Source organism: Acinonyx jubatus, chromosome D4 (genome assembly GCF_027475565.1).
Source record: "Acinonyx jubatus isolate Ajub_Pintada_27869175 chromosome D4, VMU_Ajub_asm_v1.0, whole genome shotgun sequence".
NCBI classification, from domain to species: Eukaryota; Metazoa; Chordata; class Mammalia; order Carnivora; family Felidae; genus Acinonyx; species Acinonyx jubatus.
Window position 1 is genome coordinate 76,600,233 of NC_069391.1, and position 24,462 is coordinate 76,624,694.

A 24,462-nucleotide genomic window follows, 5' to 3' on the forward strand; every position below is an offset into this window, starting at 1 on the left:
ACATATGTGGTATTCATTTTTCTATGAAAATAATCGCAGGGTTGCAAACCATTTCTCTATTGATAGAGATAGGGGTCAAACGACACGTCTTTCAAAGAAAACACACACACACACATACATATATATAGACATTTAGACTCTGTATTGTTACTATTGCACATACTTTTCCTTTTTCTGGTCATTGACAGATTTAAAGAATTATCTAAACAATTTTCGTTTTTCAAACAGGTTGAGAAGTTCAAATGGAGTTGACAGTAAGTTTTTGTATTTAAACATGTTATTTTTCATTTTATTCATGGTGAAGTTCACTGCCCTGCTGAGATTTTTGTAGTTCCTGGAGTTCTATTTATGATTTTGCCTATTACACGAAGTAGAAAGTTCAGTAGAAAAGTAGCAAGTTGATTGTCTTTCTCCACATAAATCAGGATTGATGTATGGTTTAAAGTTTTCTTTTGAACTGCCTATTTTTGACAGTGATTTTCCAATTTCCTCTGTGAGTGAGAGTGTTTCCACTGAGCTCATTTCAACTGTCCGACAACTCTTCCTGTCAATTAATGAGCTTTTACATATAGCTCATTAAGAGCTATTCATCTTATATGAGGATACCCTTTCCGTATGGTTCCTGTAGGACTCTGTGCCCCAAGTGGCTGCGTAGGGCTAGGTCATGGGAGACAACTCCCTAGCAAGACCACTGTCAAGGCTGTTCTCAAACTTCACCACAGCCTACAAGCTCCTTTCCATGTTCTTGACCTCTTGATGCAGATGGGGTTCCTTCTCTTCCACGGCCTTGTTCCATCCCACTTTCTCTGGTTTTCAGTAGCTCTTCAAGTTGCTTCCTTCTCCTTCAACTGCATACATATTTAAGTCATTTTCTGTACCAAAGAAACAATAACTGTTTTCTCGATGTTACCGAGCTTCCAAACTGCCACTCCTATCCACCTCGAAATTAATGAGAAAGCATTAGCATCTGCTCTGCATAGTGCCTGTCCCCACCGCTCTACTGAAGCTGCGTTCTAGATGCCAAATCACACAACCTTTTTTTGTTTGTTTGTTTGTTTGTTTGTTTGTTTTAGTCTTCATGGAACTTGTAGCATTTGATGTTGACCATTTTATCCATTTTCAAAGTTTCTTGGAGGCTGTTCTTCCTGGGCTATTAATTGTATTACTTTATTGCCTGGCGTTTCCTATCACTTACTCTTCCTTTGCCCAAACTGGGCCTCTTACTGATGTATACTGCCTTTCCCAGCCCACTCCTCTTAGCCATCAACTTTGTTTTCTAACTCCGTACTACCCCCACCTCCCGCCCCCCATCCTTAGAAGGTGTCTGTTTTGCCCTACCCCACTGCTTCTGCCTTACAGCCTCCAACATTTATTTTCCTAAGTAAAAAAGTTTTGCCCTTTATTTCATGTTAGCATTCTGGTGGTTTCTCTCCCTTTGCACCTTCCTGTGTTCACCCTGGAATTACCTTCTGAAAGATGAACCGTCACTTATGTCGAAGCTTCCAGGGACTTCCCGTTACCTACAGGATTGGCTGCAAATTCCTTAGTCCTTCTCAGTGCTTTCGACAGCCTGGCCCTCATCCAAATTTCCAGGCTCAAGTTCATTCTTTAGGTCAACATTTCTGCCACATAGAATATGACCACCTTCCTATGCACCCCTCCACTTGAGCGTCTAGAAGACGTCTCAGGCAAAATGCACCCTCTCCTTCCTCACTCATCTCTGGAAATGACAACTCCATCCTTCCAGTTGCTGAGGTCAAAGTCTTGCCATCGTATTTCACTCCTGTTTTCCCACATCCCCGCTTCCAACCCATCCCTCAAAGTATATCAAGAATCTGATCACTTTGCTACTCCCACGTACCACTCTTCATCTTGATCCTGGGTTACAGGATGGCCTCCAAACTATTGCTCTCTGACAGTCAATTTCCAGAGTGTAGCCAGAATAACCCTTTTAAACTGAAATTCTAATCAAGTCACTCTTCTGCTCCAATGGCATCTCATCACACTCTGTAAACTCGAAGTCCAAACAGGCTCCACAAGGCCCTACTGATCTGCTGCCCCTCCTCCCACTCTCCAAACCCGTTTCCTCTCGGCACAGTCCACTCTGGCCACACTCTCTATTGTCCTGCCTCTGGGCATTTGCACTTGCTATCGCCTCTACCTGGAATATTTTTGTTTTGCCATATGACTATCCCTCTCTTCCTTCACGTCTCTGCTCACATTTTACCTTATCACAGAGGCCTTGCCTTTACCACCCTTAAAATAATAGCCTCCCTGTCTCCCACACTTTCTAACCCTGTAGCTTGAATATATGTAATACTGTATGCACTATGTATTTACTTGTTTATGTATTTTCCTTTTACTAGAATGCAGCCAGAGATTTTACCTGTTTTGTTTTTGTTTTTGTTTTTGTTTTTTGTTTTTACTGCTCCTCTCTCAAGCATATGGTAGGTGTGGAATAAATATGTTTTGAATGAATGTGAACAGTTTCTTCCCACAGTTCCTTAAATGGTGGAGCCAGAACTGAAACTCAGCTTTCTCAGATTCAGATGTCCATACTCTTGAAGAATATCACATTGGCATGCCTGGGTGGCTCAGTCGGTTAAGTGTCTGACTTCGTTTCAGCCCAGGTCATTGCCTTATGGTTTGTGAGTTCGAGCCCCGCAAAGGGCCCCGTGCTGATAGTGTGGAGCCTGCTTGGGACTCTCTCTCTCTCTCTCTCTCTCTCTCTCTGTCTCTCTCTCTCTCTGTCCCTCCCTCACTCGTGTGTGTTCTCTCCCTCTCAAAATAAATTTAAAAATTAAATAAAAAAAGAATATCACATCGAGGAGCTCCTGGGTGGCTCAGTCGCTTGAGTGTCTGACTTCTGATTTTGGCTCAGGTCATGGTCTCAGGGTTGTGGGATCAAGCCCGTATTGGGCTCCGTGCTGAGTGTGATTTGCTCTCTCTCTCCCTCTGCCCCTCTCCCCCACTTGCATTCCCTCTCTCTCTCTCTCAAAAAAAAAAAAAGAGTATCACATTGCTTGTCTATGAAGGTTCCATAAGTCTCTGTATACACCTCCATTACATTACTTAGCCAACCGTGTTGTGACCATAGTTTACATGTCTTTTGCTCTCAGTATTTCACAGTTTCTTTTTTCAAGGGCAGAAGCCATAACTTATTCACATCTGTCTTGCCTAGCATGACCTATAGTGGCAGTTGAACACTTTTTAATTTTTATTATTGAGTGAACTGAGAAAGAAAGAAAGTCTTTTCTTTGCTGATGTTACTTTTTACTAAGCACCCCCAGAGGAAGGGATTTTTGTTCCTTTCCTTATCCAGCAACAAGAAGCCAGAGAGATCTGTGAAATTGGGCTCATTATGCTGCTTACTCTACTAGGTATAAAGAAGTTGCCACCGTGAGACTAAAGTTCTCCAGTTTAATTTTAATTTTATGAAATGGCAAAACTGTTGCAAAGGATTTCTCTAGAGCCTTGTAATTTAGGACTTGAGAAGGTAGAAGGGAACCAGTTAAACTTGTGGGAGGTGTTCCCAACAAAGAAGTCCCTTGGCATCGTGTTCTCCACCCACTTCTTTGTTTCTGGTGTATGCCTCTTAATTTGTTTTCATCAGTTTGTTGTCATTTTAGGTCAGTGAAGTGGACTGCTAATAACTTGGTATTAATAATGTCTTTATATGGGCACTGCGTCTTGGTGGGAGCTCAGAGAATTGTGCTCTGGGGATGTCATGAAGTGTGATGGGCAGCTGAGTGTCTGCCACAACCCAGAGGTGTAATTGGTTCAGAGGAAATACATCTTTGAGGCTAATATTACCTGTCTTTCTCCAATTCCCTATATAAACATGTTTGGAGATATTACATTGATGATTGGAAGCTGTCAGGATACCATGCCCAATAACGTGGTTAAAGGATATTAGGCCATCTTTCTCAAAGACTGAGAAGCCATTGTGATTAACCTGTTCAATAATAACTCTGAAGGCAATATATTCATAAGCATGTATTTATCACCAGCCACGTAATTAAAATGCCAATCTTCTCTACAATTTCAGAAATCTCAGCCTCCTTAAAAAGCCCTCAAGAGCCTCACCATCATTATTCAGGTAGGGCACGTGCACCTAGACATGTCAACTGAGCTAAACGTCTGTGATTCTGCACTCGTGAACAGGAGTATTGATGAATTTTGAAGTATTGATACGACTCCCAACAAGATGTTATTCACTCTCATGAGAAGAGCATTCAGATTTCTTATCTTGCCATTTACTTGGGAAAACAAGTTGTTAGGATTTAAGAGAATATGGAATTAAAAAGCATTTTTGTCTGTATTTGCAAGTTCCAAATGGTGAAGGAGAAGGGTGACCTTGAGATTTAAAAAGTCCTTACAAGTCCGAAGCCAGAGATCTCCATATTTTGGATGGGGCCTAAAACTAGCTCTTTGAAGGAGGATTTTATACCCTCCCTGGCTCTCAAGTGAACATAACCACTGAATGAATGCCAACCCCACTGAGTAAGTTCAACAAAGACACCTTACAAGGATGTTATTAAACAAGATGTCAAGGGTCTTGACTCTCATAAGTAACATTGCTTCACAGTGCTTCAGTTGTCTTTCTTTCAGAGTGGGAATAATTGTACTTGCCCTTCCTGAGGAACAATCTGCCAAAGGGCTAGTGAGAATTAAGAGGGAAACACTTTGAAATGCAAAGCGATGTAACAACCAACTGGACTTGTGCCATTGGTTGGTCTTCTGCATGTCATTGCTGTCAGCATTGGATGAGATGATACACAGGCAAGCCTTTTACACAGTCTTTTTTACACAGCTCAGCACATGAGTGAGAGTTTATTGGTGTGACAGTTACCGTTACTATCATATCAAGGTCATGTGTTCAAGGTCCACTAATAGACTGCCTTTTCCTAAATTCTCCTCTGTAGTGAATAGTGTTTCAGTGGATTCCAGACTCCACATTCTAGGCTCTTATAACTGGGTCTTTCAGCTCAGCAGTAATAATCCAATATTTTGACTCCAGCTGTCAACTCTAGAAAGTCTGGTGAAGAATACTGGAACTCATATTGACTCTGATCTGTTAGGATACGGCTCTTAACAGGAAAATGCAGATCACTTGCTTCTAATTAAAACTGGTCTTCAGTTCTCTCTGGGAAAAGAAGGTGAACTGTGCAAAGTCAACAGTAGATGTCCCCACAGTCCACTGTGCATTAGATTTGCTCTGGAAAAGACCGACCAGAGAAGGAAGACCACAGAATGCTCTCTAAAGGAAAGTTCCACATATGTATGGATTAGTCTCTGATTTGATGTTCGGGAGAGTGGAAGTGATAGCCCTACCTCGGACGATGTTATGTAATCTCATGTAGTTCGTAAGACTGGGGTATACTTCCTGTTGAAGGCATAGTTTCTTTTTAAAACTGGGTTGTGGATAATATTTTTGATGAGAGCAAAAGTGAGGGGTCTTTGAAATGAACATTTTCTGTGTTATATGAGTAGATTGATGTGGGGGAGGCTTGCTGTGCATTCAATCCACTGACGCATACTTAAAATAGTAAATCTCTTTTTGTTTGCAGCCATTGAAAGGAATAATTTAATGAGGCTTTCTCAGACTATACCATTTACACCAATCCAACTGTTTGGTGAGTGCCATTTCTACCTTCTTGAGGCCGTGCCAGGGCAGAGGCATAACATCTGAGAAGCAGAAACCATTTTGCATCGTTTTAGCTGAAGATTTTGCTTTGCTAGTGGTTGCGGTTTAGTGAGACTAATCTCCTAAAATGGAAATTCTTGTTAACTGCCTAGCCAGCATCTAGGGTCAAAATCTAATGCTGTAGGGATGGGACCGATAACGAACAGCAGTTGGGAAAAAAGCAATAATGTTGCACCTGGCATTCACTGACGTAAGGCTGGAAGTAGGAGAGAAAAGAACCATCCGACCATGTGTAATAAACCCAGAAGAAAGAGATAAATGTCAATACGGTAAAAACTAACAGGCATCTGAAGGGAAATGCTTTGCGTATTGTTTTTTTTGTTTGTTTTGTTTCATGTAAACTAATTGCTCTTAGCTCAGAGAGTAAATGTCACTTTTAAAGGCTGAAGTAGTAAGGAAAAACAAGCTCGCATTAAGCCAAGACTGTCCAGCCAGCTGACAATGTAACAACTCTGTCCTAGATCTTAGTTCTCTTCATATGGGGACAGATCAGGTGGCTTCTGATCAGGGACTTCTCCTTCCTCATGACTCCATGGCTAGTTCTGCAACTTAGGAGCTCTGCTCTAAATCCTCTAAGTATTTAAGTGTTTAGAAGTCTAAAGAGACCGTCAGCCGCCGTCAGCGGCGTTTATCTGGGTACCAACAATAAGTATTCGAATTATTTATTGAGCATTGAATAAGAATTACCTAGACATATTTTTTTGGTAAGCAATCCAATGCAAGAGTGAGTAAATAGATTCCTTTCTTGGGAAATCAGTATCGTGTTAGCAACAAAACAAAACAAAACAAAACAAAATGGGCATTTAGAGCAGAGGTATAAGGAGAAAATCAAACACAGGTTGGGCAGAAACTGTGTCTAGAATATGTTCCTTCTGTTATGAAGCATTAAACACTGTATTAGGTGGAGTCTAGGACTCCTAATACAGGAACACCGTATTAGGTTCCATTAAAAGTGGAAGTTATCTAGCAGTTATAAAGAGCATTTTGTGTCTAAAATCTATTAAGTGGGTTGAGTTGGTATCTGAGGTTCTAGTTCACATTAGTGAAGTTAACATATTTAATCTTTACAGCCACCCAGTGAGGTGAGCATTATTTTCACCATCATTTTACTGCTGAGGAAAGTGAGGCTTTCAGGAACTTGTCTAAGGGCACAAAGGAAGGAGGGGGAGGCTCTGGGATATGACCTTGGTGCTAACTCTAGCTGTGTTTAAACCATGAGTTCTCAGTGGGGGTAACATCACCCCTAAGGGAGCAGAAACTTCTTTTTATGTATAAAGCACAGGTATCTCTATCTCTATATCGGTATATATCTGTATATGTATGTATATATGTATGTATATTTCTATGTATATATTGTATGTACATGCCATTATATACACACACACACACACACACACACACACACACACACAGACGTACAGTACATGCATGTATCAGTACATGTACATACACACAGTGTATTTTTAGTATTAAAATGTCATGGAAGGGGGAATTAGGGAAAAAAATCTAATAAGGCTTTAAAGGGGATGGTAATGAAAACACAGGATTAAACTATCTCTTTGGAAGTATTTGTATTTAACAAAAGAAGCATAGCTCTGCTACTTTGATTTTCGTTTTGTCTGGTTATAGTTTAGAATAAGAACAATTTAATTCTTATATATCAGCTGATGCTTTGTCCCTTCCTCCTCCCTCCCTCTCTCTACCCCTGTCCTTTATGAGACAATAATGTGGCCAAAATCCATGCTTCTGTTCTGTACTTGTTCCTGCAGAGGTGAAATTCCCATTCTCTTCTGTTCATTGGGAAACGGAATGAATTCTGAGTTGTTATTTGGGACGCCGTCCCTGTCAGACACGAGCTACCATTGAACTTCTCACCTGTACTTCTTTTTGTAGCAGGAGAAGAGGTAACTGTCTACAGGCTGGAGGAGAGTTCCCCTTTGAATCTTGGGAAAAGCATGTCTTCTTGGTCCCAACGAGGGAGAGCCGCAATGATCCAGGTGCTGTCCCGAGAGGAGATGGGCGGCGGGCTCCGCAAAGCCATGAGGGTCGTCAGCACCTGGTCCGAGGATGATGTTCTCCGGCCAGGGCAGGTTTTCATCGTGAAGTCCTTTCTACCTGAGGTTGTGCAGTCATGGCACAGAATCTTCCAGGAGAGTACTGTGCTTCATCTTTGCCTCAGGGTAAGTCCGAGACCCAGAGCCCAGCTGGATAGGTCAAAGAGTGGCGTTCTGGCTACATCCTGATTGGAGACCGTTATCCTCAACCCAGAGGACAGCCTGGAAGTTCTGTTCTGGAAGTGGTGGCATTTCATTATTTTTGTTTTGTAGAGCTTTTCCTTTTGGAATAGAGTGCGGTCGGAGCTGAATGAGGCTAAAAATCACACTGGGGAGGCCTTGAGTTTTTCTGTGATCATTGATCAGCATGCATATGATAGCAAACTAATATTTTTGTCAATGCTCCCAATTTTGTAGGAAATTCAACAACAAAGAGCTGCTCAAAAGCTTATCTATACTTTCAACCAAGTGAAACCACAAACCATTCCCTACACGCCAAGGTGAGTATAGGGAATAAGGGCGCCCCAGTCCTTCATTTTAAATAAGAACTTCTCTCAATTTCTTCTGAGCCCTGTTAGTCATGAGAAATGCCAGACCCACAGGGTAGTTCTCCACAATCTTCTTTTTGGGTTATTCCTTCTACAGTCCCAGAGACTGGTAAAAAGAAAGTTAGGTGTCCCAGGAATATCTTGGCTTAAACACTGAAGTTATGTGAGTGGAAGACAGAAGTTCAGGCAGAGACCATGACTAACTTCTCAGTTACATGAAACAGGGAGACCCTAGATGTCGTTACTAAGGTCTGGGAATATTATGGAAGAAAAACCTTTCTATTTTAAGCAGTTTCTTCCCCTAATATCTTAGAGAAATTAGGGAACTTTATGAGAATGAAATCTTGTTACTTTTGCTTGAGTGTCTCAAGACGCTTGCGTTAGCGAGACGGATCATAATTCGGTGCTGGGGATTATGGTCAAGTTTTATTGTTTCGTTTATAAGGACCTCTATAGAGCATGGCAAAAAAAAAAGTTGAGTCCAGTACTCATAAGGGATTTGGAAGGTTTCCTCAAAGAGAAGAGAGGTCGGTCGGCATGGGAAAATCTCTCAATCTTTGCATTCTGTCCCTGCCACAGAAAGGCAAGGGCATGTTCATTGAGGCTGCCTCGAGCGAGAGTTAGATAATCTTCCCTGCTGCTGACTGTCTGGTAACGTGAGTTTCACCTTTGCTGCCTTGTGGGGACTCACTGGCCTCCTTTTCACCCTCACAGGTTTCTGGAAGTTTTCTTAATCTACTGCCATTCGGCTAACCAGTGGTTGACCATTGAGAAGTATATGACGGGAGAGTTCCGGAAGTACAACAATAACAATGGTGATGAAATTGCCCCCAGCAACACCTTGGAGGAGCTGTTGTTGGCTTTCTCTCACTGGACCTATGAGTATACCCGGGGAGAGCTGCTGGTTTTAGATCTGCAAGGTGATTGATCGCCGAGGACTTGATAAACAAGCATGAGGCACAGTTCAGGAACCATTGACCAGGGATCCTTTCTGCATCTCGTTGTCAGCTACATTTGACCCTGGCTCTTTCTTTGCTCAAAGCCACAGTTAAGGTCTTTCAGTGGAGACATTCCCTGATAGTGTATGCTTTCTTCCCCTTGATTTGAACAGTGAAAGATGATATCAATTTTCTGAGTGTATTTATTATTTGTGAAACTGTGCAAAGGGTGAGAAACCAGGCAGGTGTCCCAAGAAATCTTGCAAGAACCGGGATGGACAATGTATTGAGTTGCCCTACCTGGCTTTGAAGGGAGGTAGGACCATTTATTTCAGAGACTTTGGACAGTGGTGATCATGAGCCCCTACTATGTTGCTTCCCATTTAGCTCCAGAGAAAAATATAGGCTGATGATTAGCTGCCTAAAATTTAAGTACGTCTGAAACTTTGATCTCAACGGGGAATGAATTTTGTACCAAATTTTCTAGTTTTATGGCTTTATGGCTGGGACTTAACATTCATAACAGCACTTAGACATGTGTTTATACACACAGGAAAGTAATTTCTGGGGGCATTTTTCATGATTTTGAGCTCAATGCTTTAGTAGTTTATAGTTTCCCTTGCTCTCTTTGCTGTGTACCTTGATATGACAGTTCATGAAAGTACAAACTCAGTCTGAGAGAGGCGACACAGTACACTCATATTTAATGGAAGCCTCTGATCAGCGAGTCTCTCCACTGTCAGCCTCCCGTGTGACTTAAAATCCTGCAGCACAAAACTGAGTATTTCCAGCAAGCTTTCCTTGCAGACACAGAACAAAATATGTATTAAGGTCAAAGTTTAGTCCTTGGGCTCACTTACTGGGGCTTTGGTTTTAAATAGGGGATTTAGTCCAGGAAATTTCATAGAAGTTATCTGACTTAATCCTAGAAGCAGCACCTCAAGGTAGATATTATGGGGAATTTAGGCCCAGGAGGTTTATAAATGTTAAATTTTTACTTATTTATTTTGAGAGAGTTAGAGACAGCATGAGTGGGGAAGGGCACAGAGAGGGAGAGAGAATCCCAAGCAGGCTCTGTGCTGCCATCGCAGAGCCTGACGTGGGGCTTGAACTCACGAACCGTGAGATCATGACCTGATAGGCCCAAAAAGTTTAAATAACTTGCGCAAAGTTGCACAGCTCCTAAAGAGGGAGCCAGGATGCAGACTGAAGCTGTTTTGACCACCTATGTTCTTTTCTTCTCATGGTACTGTCTTTTGTTTCTTTACGAGTTTCAGAGGACATAACCATGTTATGGTTCATTTAAACAGATTGGGCTTATCCCTTGTGCTCTCTGACTTCCCCACCTCTCCAATCCTGGGATTCTGCACTGGAAGCCAGGCTTGGAGGCTGGGCACAGTCAAGATAAATAATCCTGAGGCATCGTGAGCAACATCCAATACATTTTGATTGAAATTTGTACCATGTGCTCAAGGATGTGTATAGACTTTTTAAAGTACACATAAGTCCTGCTGTCTTTTCAGATCTGTACTGTTTGCAGAGTTGAGTTATATTTCTAACCCTCAAACACAATATTTTAGGAAGCAATATAAACAAAAGTTAAAACAGTCAACATGATTCAGCTTTTAAACCAGCAAGTACGTGATCCATGTAAACTCAGCATGCTGGTGCCCAAGGCATCTGCTTTTGTAGCTCATGTTGAAGAGAGGTTGATTGTTTTCATCTGTATTTGAGTGTCTCTGCTTTGAGTTTTGGGTGGAGTTGTTTAAAAAGAAAAAACAAAAACAAACAAACAACAAAAAAAAACAACCAAAGAAAAACTTTAAGGAATTAATGATGACTCTTTAGTGTGTTTTGTATTCCACTTGAATAGGTTTTTCTTTAATGATGTTTATGTTTGGGGATTTTTATGTCTCTAAGTAATCCAAAGTGACATTAAACAGAACAAATGCTGCGTTGATAGTCTTGGGGGGGAAATGGAATTAACTTTATTCTTTTACTGGGCAATTATGTGAATTGCAGAACTAGGCCACTCCAAATAAACGATGTCAAAACACTGACCTTCAAAGAAGAGGAGAGTGGACGTCATAGAACAAGCATGAAGAAATTGAGATACTTATTGGAGAGTTTTGGTCAGTTGGGGAGGCCTGAATTTATGGAAGAATATGAGTCCTATAATAGTCACTATAAGCAGTTACATTACTACTACCAGCAGCTGACATCTACTAAGTATTTCTTTTCCGTCAGGCACTTGGGTAAAGACTTCATGCATTACGATATTTAATCCACACCAAGTTGGAAAGGAGAAATGGGGAGAATATATGTATTCTTAGAATACCTTAATGGTTTTTGGTTCAGTTTCATATTTGATTGGTTAGTATTGTAGTCTTTGGAGAGATGATGGTACCTTGTTCACATGGGTTCGGAGTGGGTAGAGATTGAGAGACCTACTCGCAGCAGTTTGGAGAAAGAGCCCTAGGTCGACAGTGTTAGGGTCTGACTCCTGGCTTCACCATGAATTAGCTGTGTGACCAGGGGGCAGCCACCTTGAGTCCCACTTTCCTCATTTGCAATGGGAGAGATAATATTATGCACTTAATTCATTGTTAACCCCTTATGTTAAGGAGCTGAAATGAGGCAAGTTCTTGACACACAGTGAGTCCTCAGTAATGTCATTTATTGTTGTTAGTAGTAATCTCTGTGTGACTCTTTATATTTATGTATTTGTTTATTTATTTATTTCTTACTTATGTTTTTTTTTTTTTTTTTTTTTTTTTTTTTTTTTTGATAGAGAGTGTATGCATGAGTGTGTGTGCAGAGACAGAGAATCCCAAGCAGGCTCTGTGCTGTTAGCATGGAGCCCAATGACTCACCAGCCATGAGATCATGACCTGAGCCGAAAATCAAGATTCGGACGCTTAACCGACTGAGCTACCCAGGCACTCCAAATCTCTGTTTGGCTTTTTAAAATGGAAGCGAATCAGGGCGTCTGGGTGGCTCAGTTGGTTAAGTGTCTGATTTCGGCTCAGGTCATGATCTCATGATTGGTGGGCTTGAGCTGACAGCTCAGAGCCTGGAGTCTGCTTCGGGTTCTGTGTCTCCCTCTCTCTCTGCCCCTTCCCCACTCATGCTCTGTTTCTCTCTGTTTCAAAAATAAATAAACATAAAAACATTTTTTTAAATGGAAGTGAATTGTCATCAGCTTGCTGTGGCTCCCTATTGCTTTGAGAGAAAGAAGGAATGAGGAACACTCTGGCAGTTTTTTTTTTTTCTCTTCTCTTTTCTACTTTCTTCCAAAGGAGTGCCAATCACTAACCCAGGAGTTGCCACACTGGGCTTGGATGCTGAACTCTAAGGAAAGGCTTGACCAATTTCTCTTTCTTTCTTTCTTTCTTTCTTTCTTTCTTTCTTTCTTTCTTTCCTTCTTTCTAATATTTATTTATTTTTGGGAGAGTGCAAGCAGAGGAGGGAAAGAGAGAGGGAGACAGAGGATCTGAAGCTGGCTCTGTACTGATAGGTTTGATAGCAGTGAGCCCAATGTGGAGCTCAAACACATGAACCGTGAGATCATGTCCTGAGCCAAAGTCAGATGGCCAGCCGACTGAGCCACCCAGGTGGCCCAAGGCTTGACCAATTTCTGATCACTTGCAATTATACTGTAGTTTTCCAGTTTCTTTCCATTTAAAAATCTTATATACGAAGGCCTGCCTCATCATCACTAGATGTGAAATCCAACATTTAATCCCCAGCAATGGCAATGAAAAACAATGATACTTCAAATTACAGTGGTCTAGAGCATTCTTTTTTTAAAGCTCATTATATTTTTCAAAGAACTTTGGAAGTATAGGTTTTTATATTCAGCAAAGCACTTTCCAGAGTAAGCATTTGCATTAACACTGTCATAATGAATCCTGCTGTTATAAAGAAGGTAACTTATTTCCAAGATGTAGAAGCTCACCAATGTATCCCAACGTGATTGGGATCAGAATGTATGTGTCTGGGTTTCTCACAAGGCCATGCTGCGTACTACGTGCACATGGGCATTTACCCTATTAAAGTTCGGTAAACACGTGCGATTGGGATTTTTGGACGTTGAAATGGCTAGTTTTCTTCCATATTTTCTCACTCACTAGAACGTTCCTTCTGCCATTGGAAGGCCCCAAAGTATGTATTTAGTAGTTATACTTTGAATCATCAGACTGGATTTAGGGTTGTAAAGGTTTGTGGAAATCCCACTCTCATTCTCCTTGTGGGATTTATTCATTAGGTAAATGAGATCATCAGAACATGATTTTACCAGTGGTAAGAAAATACAGTTTTACTTCACAAGAGGTCTTGATAGAAAAAAGATAATAAAAATAGCAGCTGGCATGTTTTAGCTTTCTCTGGGTCACTTTGCTAAGCAGCTTGTATACAATAGTTTACTGAATCCTCAGTAAGTGTATAAGATGAGGCCCATTATTCTACACACTTCCAGATGAGAATATTGAGATTCAGAGAGATTAGAGAAGGTGTTCAGGTCACATAACTAGAAGACGACAGAGCCCATGAGTGGGACCCAATCCCTTTGACTCCTGCCTATCTAACACGCAACAAGGTTTAAAGTAAACTGGAGCTGATGTGATTTTGATAAGACGTTTTCTCCCCTATAAACCTCCTTTTCTCCCATCTATATGACCTCTTTAAGTACTCTGCATATTCGCAGCTTAAATTTACAGTTTCCTCAGCCATCAGCCTAAAGCTTTCGTCATTGCTAGAAAGGTTCAGGCTTAAAGTTAGGTCTGAGCTTAAACATGAAAAGGATCCGTAGCCTTTAGTCTCTGTTGAGGGTATTCGCACTTTCTGTCTGTTGTTCTGTTGATGTACTACATCATTAGAAAAGCAGGGCCTCTCTAGGCTGTTCGTTCTTGTATCTATAATAAGAAAAGGTATAAAGAGCTTCCTATGACTTTTTCTTTAAAAAGAACAAAGACCGAGCACATCACATTTTACACACTTCCCCTTGAGCCTGAGTTTCAGCCTTACTGTTACTTTCCCTGTACAAAACCAGTGTACAAAGAGATTCTAAGCCAGAGGCTCTTAAAGAAAATTCAGAGGGTCTGTGAACTTTGATGAGACAACAAATTACACTATTATTTTCACTAACCTACAACTGAAATTCATCGTTTCCTTTGATTATAATGGAGACCACAAACCACAGTGGTATTAGGAGTACCCATGACTGTTTGCAGTCGCAATTACCGATATTAACATAGCACTTTATGATGTTGGCAGATATCTCAAAACACTGTTATACTATGTATTACTTGATGTTACGGTAGTTATAGACTTGCACTAGATTCTGTTATTTAATGTGTTAATAAAGAAGCACATGTATTGCAGTATAATTTAAACAGATATTTTGATGACTGTATTTCAGTATCATTGGTTTCCTCTGTAATCTTATGTATTTAAATTATGCATTTTAAAACGTTATTCTGAGAAGGGGATCCATTTTGTTTCCCCAGTCTGGCAAAGAGGGTCCTGACACAAAAATGCTTGGAAACTCCAAAAACAGGTTATTTTCCTAAGGAAGTCAGTTTCTTGGAGGAAAGACCTATAAACTATAAGGGTTACATTTTCTTGTGAAAGATTTAACATATGGTAAAACATACCCAGCATGGCAAATATTACTACCATCAGAAACATCTCCCTCACCCTTTAAAAATTTTTTTTAATGTTTATTATTTTCAGAGAGAGAGAGAGAGAGACACAGAGTGTGAGCGGGGGAGGGGTAGAGAGAGAGAGGGAGGCACAGAATCTGAAGCAGGTTCCAGGCTCCGGGCTGTCAGCAGAGCCCGACATGGGGCTTGAACCCATGAACCACGGGATCACGACCTGAGCTGAAGTTGGACACTTAACCATCTGAGCCACCCAGGCGCCCCCTCACCCATTTTGTAACAGAGTCACTCTGAGTGTCAGTTGCCGTTTTGATCAGTGTTAGCACGAAATTACACTTAGGCTATCCTTTTATGCTTTGGTGTCAGTTTTTTAAAAAGTAAATTTTACTGAAGAAAGCCATTTCAGAAAAGTGCACACGACATAAGCATATCTTTCAAGGACTTTTCACAACCGAGACATATGTGTAACCAACATCCAGATCAAGAATTTGGGAGCATGTATATTCTACTGGATATAAATGCTGCGTATATAGCATTTAACGGGTGCCTTTGATGAAGCAGTGGTTGTGCCCTGCCGAGCACTGATGGACTCCACCTACAGAGACCGTGGCCTCATGTGAGGGACACAGGCTTTAGCTCAATTCGAATCCTGTCATCATCACTCGTGAACTGTGCAGACTCTGACAAATTGCTTCATCGTCTCGAACATCAATGTACTTATTGGCAAAATGAGGCTGTGAGGATGCTCATGCTTTCCCTTTATGGTAGCTGAGAATTAGAGAAAATATCATTAGAATGTCTAGTATAGACAAATGGTAAAAGAATGATGGATACCACCATCAGTAACTGTGAACACACCGCTAAGACATTCATTTGTGGCCTCAAAGTTTATAATAGCATAACAGAGGGCGTTGCGGGAGACAGTGAATTTACTAAAATTTTCAAGCCCACCTGGACAGTTTTTACGGTACATTTAGTTCACATAATGTTGAACTTACTACAGGGTGAATGCAAGTTTAAAGAAAGAAATTAAGATTCTGGTTATTGTTTTCTTGAGTTTCTGAGGAAGTGAAATCCCCATTTGCTAAATGCATTTTCTTTTTTCTTTGGAGGTGTTGGGGAAAATTTGACTGATCCATCTGTTATAAAACCTGAAGACAAACAGTAAGTTAATTTATGATGTTCTCATTTTGAAAATCGCACTTAACACATTGTACATGGTTTTATCAAAATAATTTTTAAACATTTATATATCTTGCCTAGCTCCTAGAAAGATTTTGAGGCAGCTTATGTTTTCATAGAAGCTGGATATCTGTATTGGATATATATCTATCTATATCTACCTCTGTCTAATACCATAAGATTTTTTTTTAATGCAGAACTTAGGAAATGGGAACAAAAAGAACATATGGAAATAAGATGAAATTTGGAGTTAATACACATAAATGGAAAATATAAAGACCAATGCCGTAACCAATGCAAATTTAACTCTGAGTTTTCTGGTGGCCCAAACAAAAGAGAAATATGGGTAGGTTCAGCTTCTATAGGCTTTGACACGAAAACAGTTAGTGTCATAGGAGAAGCAAAGATTTCGTTGTTGTCTTCTCATTGGAGTCACTGCATCTCACGTCTTCGATCACATGCCTATAAATTGAAAGGCATCGAGTGTGCTATTCAGTCACAGCAAATCTACAAGAGGCCAAGAAAACAAGGCTTAAATATGAAGCATCAGACTGACTAAATTCAGGGATGCAGTTTAAATTCCACAGAAGAATGAGTCATCTGCCTGTCCTTTGAATTCCCATGGGCATTTGGTCCCGGAAGTAGGCTTTGGGGAAAGCTTGGCAGCGGAGGGTCTGAGGTTTTATTCTTCTGTTAAAGGTGATCAAAGGGACTTTGATCAAAATGGTTAAGGACTGATCAAAATGGCCGACAACAGTGCTTCCCAAACATGAGCTTCCCTCACAATCAATCACCAGGAGAGCTGGTTGTGATTCAGTGGGTTTGGGGTGAGGTCAAATAAGGTAACAAGTTTCCAGACGATTCTGATGCTGCTGGCCTGGAGACGACACTTTGAGAACTGCTAGCATATGGTAGCTTGACCTCTCAGTTGTCCTAAATGTCTGTACTTGGCCCCTGGGTTGTAGAAAATAGATATGAAATGATCTATGTGGTCAGTCTTCATACAATAACACCTGAAATTTTTACCTCTCTCCCATAACACTCATATTGTAAACATTTGTTGCTTTAATGTGCTATTTTTTCCCCCTCAACTATTTACTCTAAATATATTCTCATGTGTAGGGCATCTATGCCAAGAGGTTCATCTAAAAGTGTTTTAGCTATTTCTTTGGACTAGGTGAGTTAGAGAAGATAAAGGTCATCCATAATGCTCCTATGCATACAGTTTCTATGATATTTGAGCATAGAATGCATATTGTAACCTTTAGGGTACAGATAAAGTCTTTATTATTTTTTATTTTAGCAGATATTATTTTAGGATATTATTTCTTCCATAGCACCATGTGCCCAAGGGTTTAGAGTACGGACCTTGTACTATACATAGTACTTCCTTGATAAGTTTGCAGTGAAAAACTTTTTGCATAAAGAATGAACCAAGTTTATGTATACTTCATCATCTATTACATTTTTGACCTTGATATGTATGTCATTTAAAGTGACCTGAATATTTCCAACTTCTAGAATTTAAGAAGCTTATATTATCCCACTTGACAGTTGAGTATTTAATTGCATTCTGTAGGCCAGGGGGTCTCGGTTTCTATTAAGGTCACCTAGGAAACTAAAAAAAAAAAAAAATGCTTCTCAGAATGAGTATCAAATCAAAATTTATGGGGATGGAGTCCTGATGTTTGTATTTTTTGAGAAGTCACCTATGTGATTCTGCTGGGCAACCAGGGGTAGGGACCTCTTGTCTTACGGCAGACTCTATTGTTTATGACTTGAAGGTAGGAACTTTGGAAACTGATCGGATGGTGTCACTGTAGCCTGCCTGGTTTGGTGGGGTTACCTCATTTTGGGTGCAGTGGGTTTTCCTGGTGAAGGTAACTATTTTCTCACAGTGGTGGCAGGTCGCGTGTAATTGGTTCAACGAGGCACACGTTTTTGAGCGCCTTGTGTGACCAACCTGCCACAGCCCAGTGACAGCAGCACCTGGGAGATGGTCAGACATGCAAACCCTCACGACCCTCCCTAGAGCTACCGAATCAGAGTCTGAACTTTGACAAGATCTGCAGGCGATTTGGTGGAACTGGAAGTTTGAGAAGTGCCTGTTGAAGCAAGTGCCTTCCCGTGACGCTTGCTTTGCCCTTCACAACAACCTTGGAAGTAGGCGTCCTCCTTCCCATTCCCAAATGAGAAAGCTAAAGCCTGGTGAAGACGCTTAACTTGCCTACGAGGATGAGGGGCCAATGAAAGGGAAAAACCCTCTACCAAAGGAGAAGATTTTTTGTGGTACGGCTTCTACTCTATAGTGCCTCTTGTCTCTGCTCTCTCGCCAGACTTGCGCATGTGAGGGCACAGTCAGGGGGCTTCTCCCCCGAAGCCTGTCTGGCCACTTGGTGTGCTTCCTGGGGGTCACCAAGCCTCACTGGAGGCTGCCTCAGTCATTGGCAGTTAGGGATTGTTTTCTACTCACTGCTTTGATGGCTTGGGGCGTTTGACAAGTCCGAAATGACGACGGTGGTCATTAGATGTTCTTTACTAAATCTGTGTGTACATGGTGCTAATTGGCATTCTCTCACTTGTGGAACCAAACTACCACTTGCTTTTGCTGGGCTGTGAAAGATCTGGAAAACAGTTTGTTGTTGTTGTTGTTGCTGTTTTTAAACTTTGCCAAGACCTCAAGGCTGTCGGCATGCGGTAGGATTGTACATGCAACAGATGCATGTGAATGATTCTACGACCCCCTTCCCCTCTCCTCTGTACAGGGAGTGGCCAGACCCCTCATACAGGCATTTTAGAGTAACTTTGATTCTTTTGCGTTAACTTTCACAAAGCTCATGGAGGGAAATTGTTTAGCTTAAAGCTTTTATCTGAGAATCAATGTTACATCCCTAAGTGGGCGGGGGTGCGTTCTGCTTTACTGGGAAGAAAGGAATGGCAGTAAGGAATCCAAGAATGAAGTATTCCCAACAGGGTCCCGCTTGACAGAATATACGAGGAATGACTGAAATAACACTTTCATTTTTCACTCTATTGGCATCGTAAGAGATTTGGTACAAAATATCGAGCGATTCTACTTTTTCTTTTTTTTTTCTCCCACATTTGATTTCACCAGATGTACTGAAAAAGAGGAATAGTTAACTAGAGGTAGCTTACGCAGCCGGGTAAATACCACCAGAGCCGCACTTTGTGAGGGCGATCGAGTGACCAGGAAAGTTAATCCTGGGTGTCTGTTCACGTTGTCTTCCCAAGAGATTTCCTCCACCTCCCAGCCTCAGAGCAACGAGGCAACCTGAGATCAAACTGACATCAGCCCTCATTCTGAGCTTGGCACATCTTCAGAGCAGCTACTGTTGTTCTGCCAAAAGGAAGTGGAAATTGAGATAAATGTTTCAATACTCAGATGGAAAAAAAAGTTTTTTTACACCACGTCCCTTTTTGAAAAACCACATTCCTTAGAAGCGGAGTTTATTGTTTCCTTTTGTGATAGTTTGCTTTTCTTTTTTCCTTAAGACGTGGCATTTAAGAGTGGTAATTGAGTTCAGATTTTAAAATGTGCCGTTTCCACTCTGCATGTCATTAAAGTGTTAGCTTCCCTAAAGTTGCTTTGGATGTGCTCCTGGTGTACTCTGTTTCACGGTGTGCAGAGCATCCGCCTAAAGAAATCGTTGTCTGTGACAACGACAACGACCTTATCATGGACAAACTTTGAGGCTGGAATCTGCCAGGGATCTGCTTTATGGAGTATTCAGAAGGTGCCTCATCTACGCTGGTTCTGTCTGTAATTTTGTCACCTACAATTAGCGTACGTAGTTCACTTCCACAAAGTCAATGCCTCCCCGTGGTCTTGTCTTTCCACAAAGAGCCCAGCTATAGCAGTTTGCAGGATAAAATCCATCTGTCCGAAGCACCGTGAGTGCTGGAAGTAGGGTCTTGTCAGGCATTTATTTTTGAGGATATCAATTATTTTCAGAAAAGCATTTGGGTTTGAAACAATGTTTATGGATCTTTTCAGAAGGTGTGTTCCCATAGTACGTTTATTTTACTTTGTACCTCACCTTTCGAGTATTTTAGTAGAACATTTGGTCATGAATGTCACTCACTCTCACCCCATAGGCATTAAAAAAGGGTCTCACTGTATTTTGTTTTAATGCGGTACATAGAAAATTCACTCTTCTTCTATCAGATTAGCGTTGAAATGAGTTTCACAGTAGGTCTTGGAGTTGGGTACAAAGATTTAAGTGCATTTGAATTTTAAATTTGCAAACCTAACATTGTTGCTTCCCCAAAGTGCTCTATTCTTTGTGGGCTCCTTCAAGTTTACTGGGTTACTACGGGATACTGTTCGGTATCTCAGAGAATCCTAGCTGAGCCCTTTTCCTTCACTGTGATCTCATTGATATTCTGATATTTCCTCTAGATCAAGAGGAATGGTGTTTGGACCAGCCAATTTAGGGGAAGATGCAATTAGAAACTTCATTGCAAAACATCGTTGCAACTCCTGCTGCCGGAAGCTCAAACTCCCGGGTATGCTCCGAACAATTCTATTTCTCTCTTAGTAAATCTCTCCTAGAACAACATCCTTTGTAACCTGGGATGGAGTCGAAAATCTCAATCACATTTTTATCTCATTCACAGTCGAGTCCTGACTTTCTGACTGCAAATTTTTCAAGTCTCTGAAGGGATTAAAAGGACAGGGATTTACTTCAGGTTCTGCCAAAATGTGATAAAACAACATTGGGCCCAATACTTGTCACAGTCTCTCCAAGGGGAAAGGTTTACCAACTTAATTGGGGTAAAATTGAACTGAGGCAGGTCTCCCCCGACCCCTCCCTCTTTGAGTCCTGTGTGGTGTCCACAGGATTTCAATCCTTATTTACCCATTGGACGCTCGGGACCGTGGAGTATCTAGGGAAACAACAGTTGTCAATTAAAATAGTGCTTTTCACTACAAAAACCGGCCACGTTAAACATATATTGCAATGTGTATTTTTAAAAAGTTGATTTGATAATATGGCACACTTTGTCCAAAACTGACATAGTCTCCACAGAAAAATATTCTTAACAGAAAAGCAAGCAGCAGGAGGTCTGTGTCCTCCAGACTGGCAGTCCTACTCTGTCAAATTCTTTTCTTTGATCTCAGAAGGGATGCTTCATGTCTGTCTCAGCTTGTTCCCTCTTTTCCTTAGGTCATACCAAACTTGTCCTTAGACTGGCATCTCACATATTTTAAGCGGAGTAGTCCTTCCTGCCTTAGAATAAGTGAGCATGCCCTGAATTGGAAATTGGTAAAAGAGCATCATCATCCATTGTAGCTTAGGGTGGAGTAGGTGTCAATTTACAACAAAGAAGGGCAACTTGTAATCTCGTTGGAGATAGAGGTAGGAGGTTGAGAAGCTCGTGTAGGCATGGCATGGCACGGCAGAAGACTGGGATTGGGATCAGGCTTCTAGTTCCAGTGGGAAATAGCCTGGCAGCCAGGGGTGATGGATGGTTGGGTCGGGGGAGAGATCAGACTGGAACAGCAGGGAGGGGGGCTCTCACTCTCATCTTGTAGCTGCTCGGGATTCTGTCTCACAGCCACATGGCAGACTTGAGCAAAGAGATCAGTTCACAGCATGGTGGCCACGCTCCCTAGTGGCCTCCTCTCTCTGGCAGACACAGGGACTGCATCTGATCGCCTAAGAACACAGGAGACCAGAGACGTAACTCACTGCTTCTGTCCTTGAGTCCAGTTGGCTCTTCTGCATGATTAAGGTTGAGATTGTTTTTTTTTTAAACCCACCATGGTGTGTTTTGAGTCATTCAGTAATTCTTCCAATTCTAGGCTTAGTATTTGTTTTCTTTCAAAACCTTAGTTAACACATTTCAGTGGAAATAAGGAGTACCCTCATGTATTCAGACATTTGGTAATATGAGTATAAAAAAGTTTTAGTTAGGAAAATAGAATTACAGGTGATTTTTCTTTGGCCTTGATTATGATTTACTTTTTTTTTTTTAAAGGAAAAGTAATTTAAGATAGTATGTAAGAGCATAGAATTCAGAGCCAGATAGGTTGAGCTCATATCCCAGTAATGCTTTTTACTAGCTATGTGACCTTGGGCCTTGATTTTCTCATCCACAAACTGAGTATAATAGCACATAGCTCATAAAATTGATGTGAGGATCGAAGTAATATACGCATATGTTCCATAAGTGCTGGTTATCAATAAACTAAAATACGTATTCATTTTATGTCCAGATAATCCCCACATAACATTAAAAAGGAAAGTAAGGAGTACATATTTAAGGTTAATCTTAATCAATACAGCAGTAAATGCTACATAAACACCAAAAGCTCACCCTCCTCCATAAGCTTCTCCCTAGAGATTACACTCCTATCAGTGCTTTCTTTTGATAATTTCCTTTTCTTTTTTTTTAATGTCTATTTTTGAGACAGAGCACGAGTGGGGGAGGGGCAGAGAGAGAGAGGGAGACCCAGAATCGGAAGCAGGCTCCAGGCTCCTCCGAGCTGTCAGCACAGAGCTCAATGCGGGGCTCAAACTCACACACCGTGAGATCGTGACCTGAGCCGGAGTTGGATGCTTTACCGACTGAGCCACCCAGGCACCCCAATAATTTCTTTTTCAAATGGAAGAAGGAGGCTCTAGGGAGCATAGGATCCAGTAACTGGATGAAGCCTTCCCAGGCAGCATCAAACCTACAGACAGCTTTGTCGTAGAACACCGAGCACTGAAATCTCGAGTCTACCTTTTTGGCTGAGCTCCCTGGTCCTGCACACCATTCAGCAACGAAAATGCCCTGTTTCCAGGTTGGCCTTGTTTAACTCCATCCAGGCCGTGCCTTCTAGGGTGCTGCATACTGAATCCAGCAACCAAATCTTTCTTCACTTGCCCCAGTGAACGCAAACCTACGACAGCACTGGGGAGTTAGACTGACACGTGGACACGGCGGGCGGGGCGGGGGGTGGTTTGGACATGGTGGAGGGTGCGAGTTTCACGTATCTGTGACCTGAGGAGGCAGGGTCCTTTCTGAGCACGTGGCCAGACCTGAAGTTCAATTCATCCGTGTGAACACTACCTTCTCGAGGGTCCCCCTATAACTGTCTTAATTGCTTTCCTTGCAGATTTAAAAAGAAATGACTATTCCCCTGGAAGGCTAAATTCCACTTTGGGACTTGATACCAAAATAGAACCAGCCGAGGGGCCTCCGGCGAGGGAAGGGGGTGGGAATTCTCCAGAAGACCTCACACGACTGTGAAAAAGGGGAAGGAGAGGCAAGAGGACACCAGTACTTGCCCTCCCTTCGGTGGACTCTGTGGGAACAAAGACCGACCGGAGTAACATCCATGACACCGGAGCCTCTGTCAGGACGGCCTTACCCCGCGGCCCTCCTGGAGACGTGCCTTCCGAACCTCAAGTGTTGTCCTGCCTCAAGACCTCATTGGTGTAGATGGCTGGGCTCCCCCGGATGCTGCCCTGTGTGTGCAGTGCTTTGCACGTGTTCATCCTCCTGTAGTTGGGAAGGAAGACACTCGGACGAGCCCCTGGGGATGCTGCTCCTTCATACCTCATTGCTTTAGCTAGTTGCTTAGAACCCTTGGAGCAGGACGGTGGGCACTGAAGGACCAGGGAGATGAATTTAATTTATTTCCTCGCTGCACTGTGTATGCCGACTCTAGCCCCCACCGCGATTCATTACCTCACCCACACGTTGTGTTTCTGTAGGGACACGCACATTAAAAAGGCATTTGACTTCTCCTCTCTCCTTTCCTGAAGCGTAGGGCTTTGAAGAGCAACCACAAGGAAAACGGTGGAATGGGTGTATTTGCATAGACTGGAGCACACTCCCGCGCAGTCTCACCGGTTAAAAAAGTTAGGATCCTGGTGAAATCTAGATGGGGCTGAGGTTTTGTCAGTGAATCACACGATGCCTGGACACTTCAGTTTCCTCTGAAAGTAAGGAAAAGGGAAATCTGAAACAAATGCTCCTGCATCCTTCTTCATTTTTTTTTTTAAAGGGGAACAGGGATATGTAGAAGTACAAATTGCCAAGAAAAATTTTCCCTTCCCTTAAGCTCAGGAGTACCGTCAGTTAGAGTTGGCTAAGCCAACCTCTAAAACATGACTCCCTTTTCCAAAGCTTCGTATATAATATTACGGGCTAAGTTACTCCGTCAGGTCCTCGGGGGAAAGATGATGTTTCTGACTGAAAACGCACTTCGAAGGTGTTTGCTTCGTCCCAGTGCAGAGTGCTGGTGGCTTATAGAGGGCCACAGTGTACATTTAAAGTATGGCCCGAGAACATGGTATCAGTTTCAGAGGCTCAAAGGAAGGCTGCCAGGACACTGCACTGCACAGAACCTTTGGGGGA

General features: G+C 41.9%; 1 protein-coding gene across 9 annotated transcripts in view; it reads left to right on the plus strand.

Moving 5' to 3' along the window:
• The window catches only part of TRPM6 (transient receptor potential cation channel subfamily M member 6), a 199,046-nt gene extending 174,971 nt beyond the window's left edge, over positions 1–24,075 (plus strand). For 8 of the 9 annotated variants that reach the window (XM_053205267.1, XM_053205268.1, XM_053205269.1 and 5 more), the window contains 9 exons: positions 229–254; positions 4,049–4,099; positions 5,571–5,636; positions 7,601–7,887; positions 8,179–8,261; positions 9,024–9,229; positions 16,020–16,071; positions 20,510–20,616; positions 23,216–24,075. In XM_053205267.1, the coding sequence (XP_053061242.1) occupies positions 229–254; positions 4,049–4,099; positions 5,571–5,636; positions 7,601–7,887; positions 8,179–8,261; positions 9,024–9,229; positions 16,020–16,071; positions 20,510–20,616; positions 23,216–23,349 (1,012 nt within the window). In that variant the 3' untranslated portion in view covers positions 23,350–24,075. The other variant, XM_053205272.1, reaches the window with a different exon arrangement.
• The last annotated feature ends 387 nt before the right edge of the window (positions 24,076–24,462 follow it).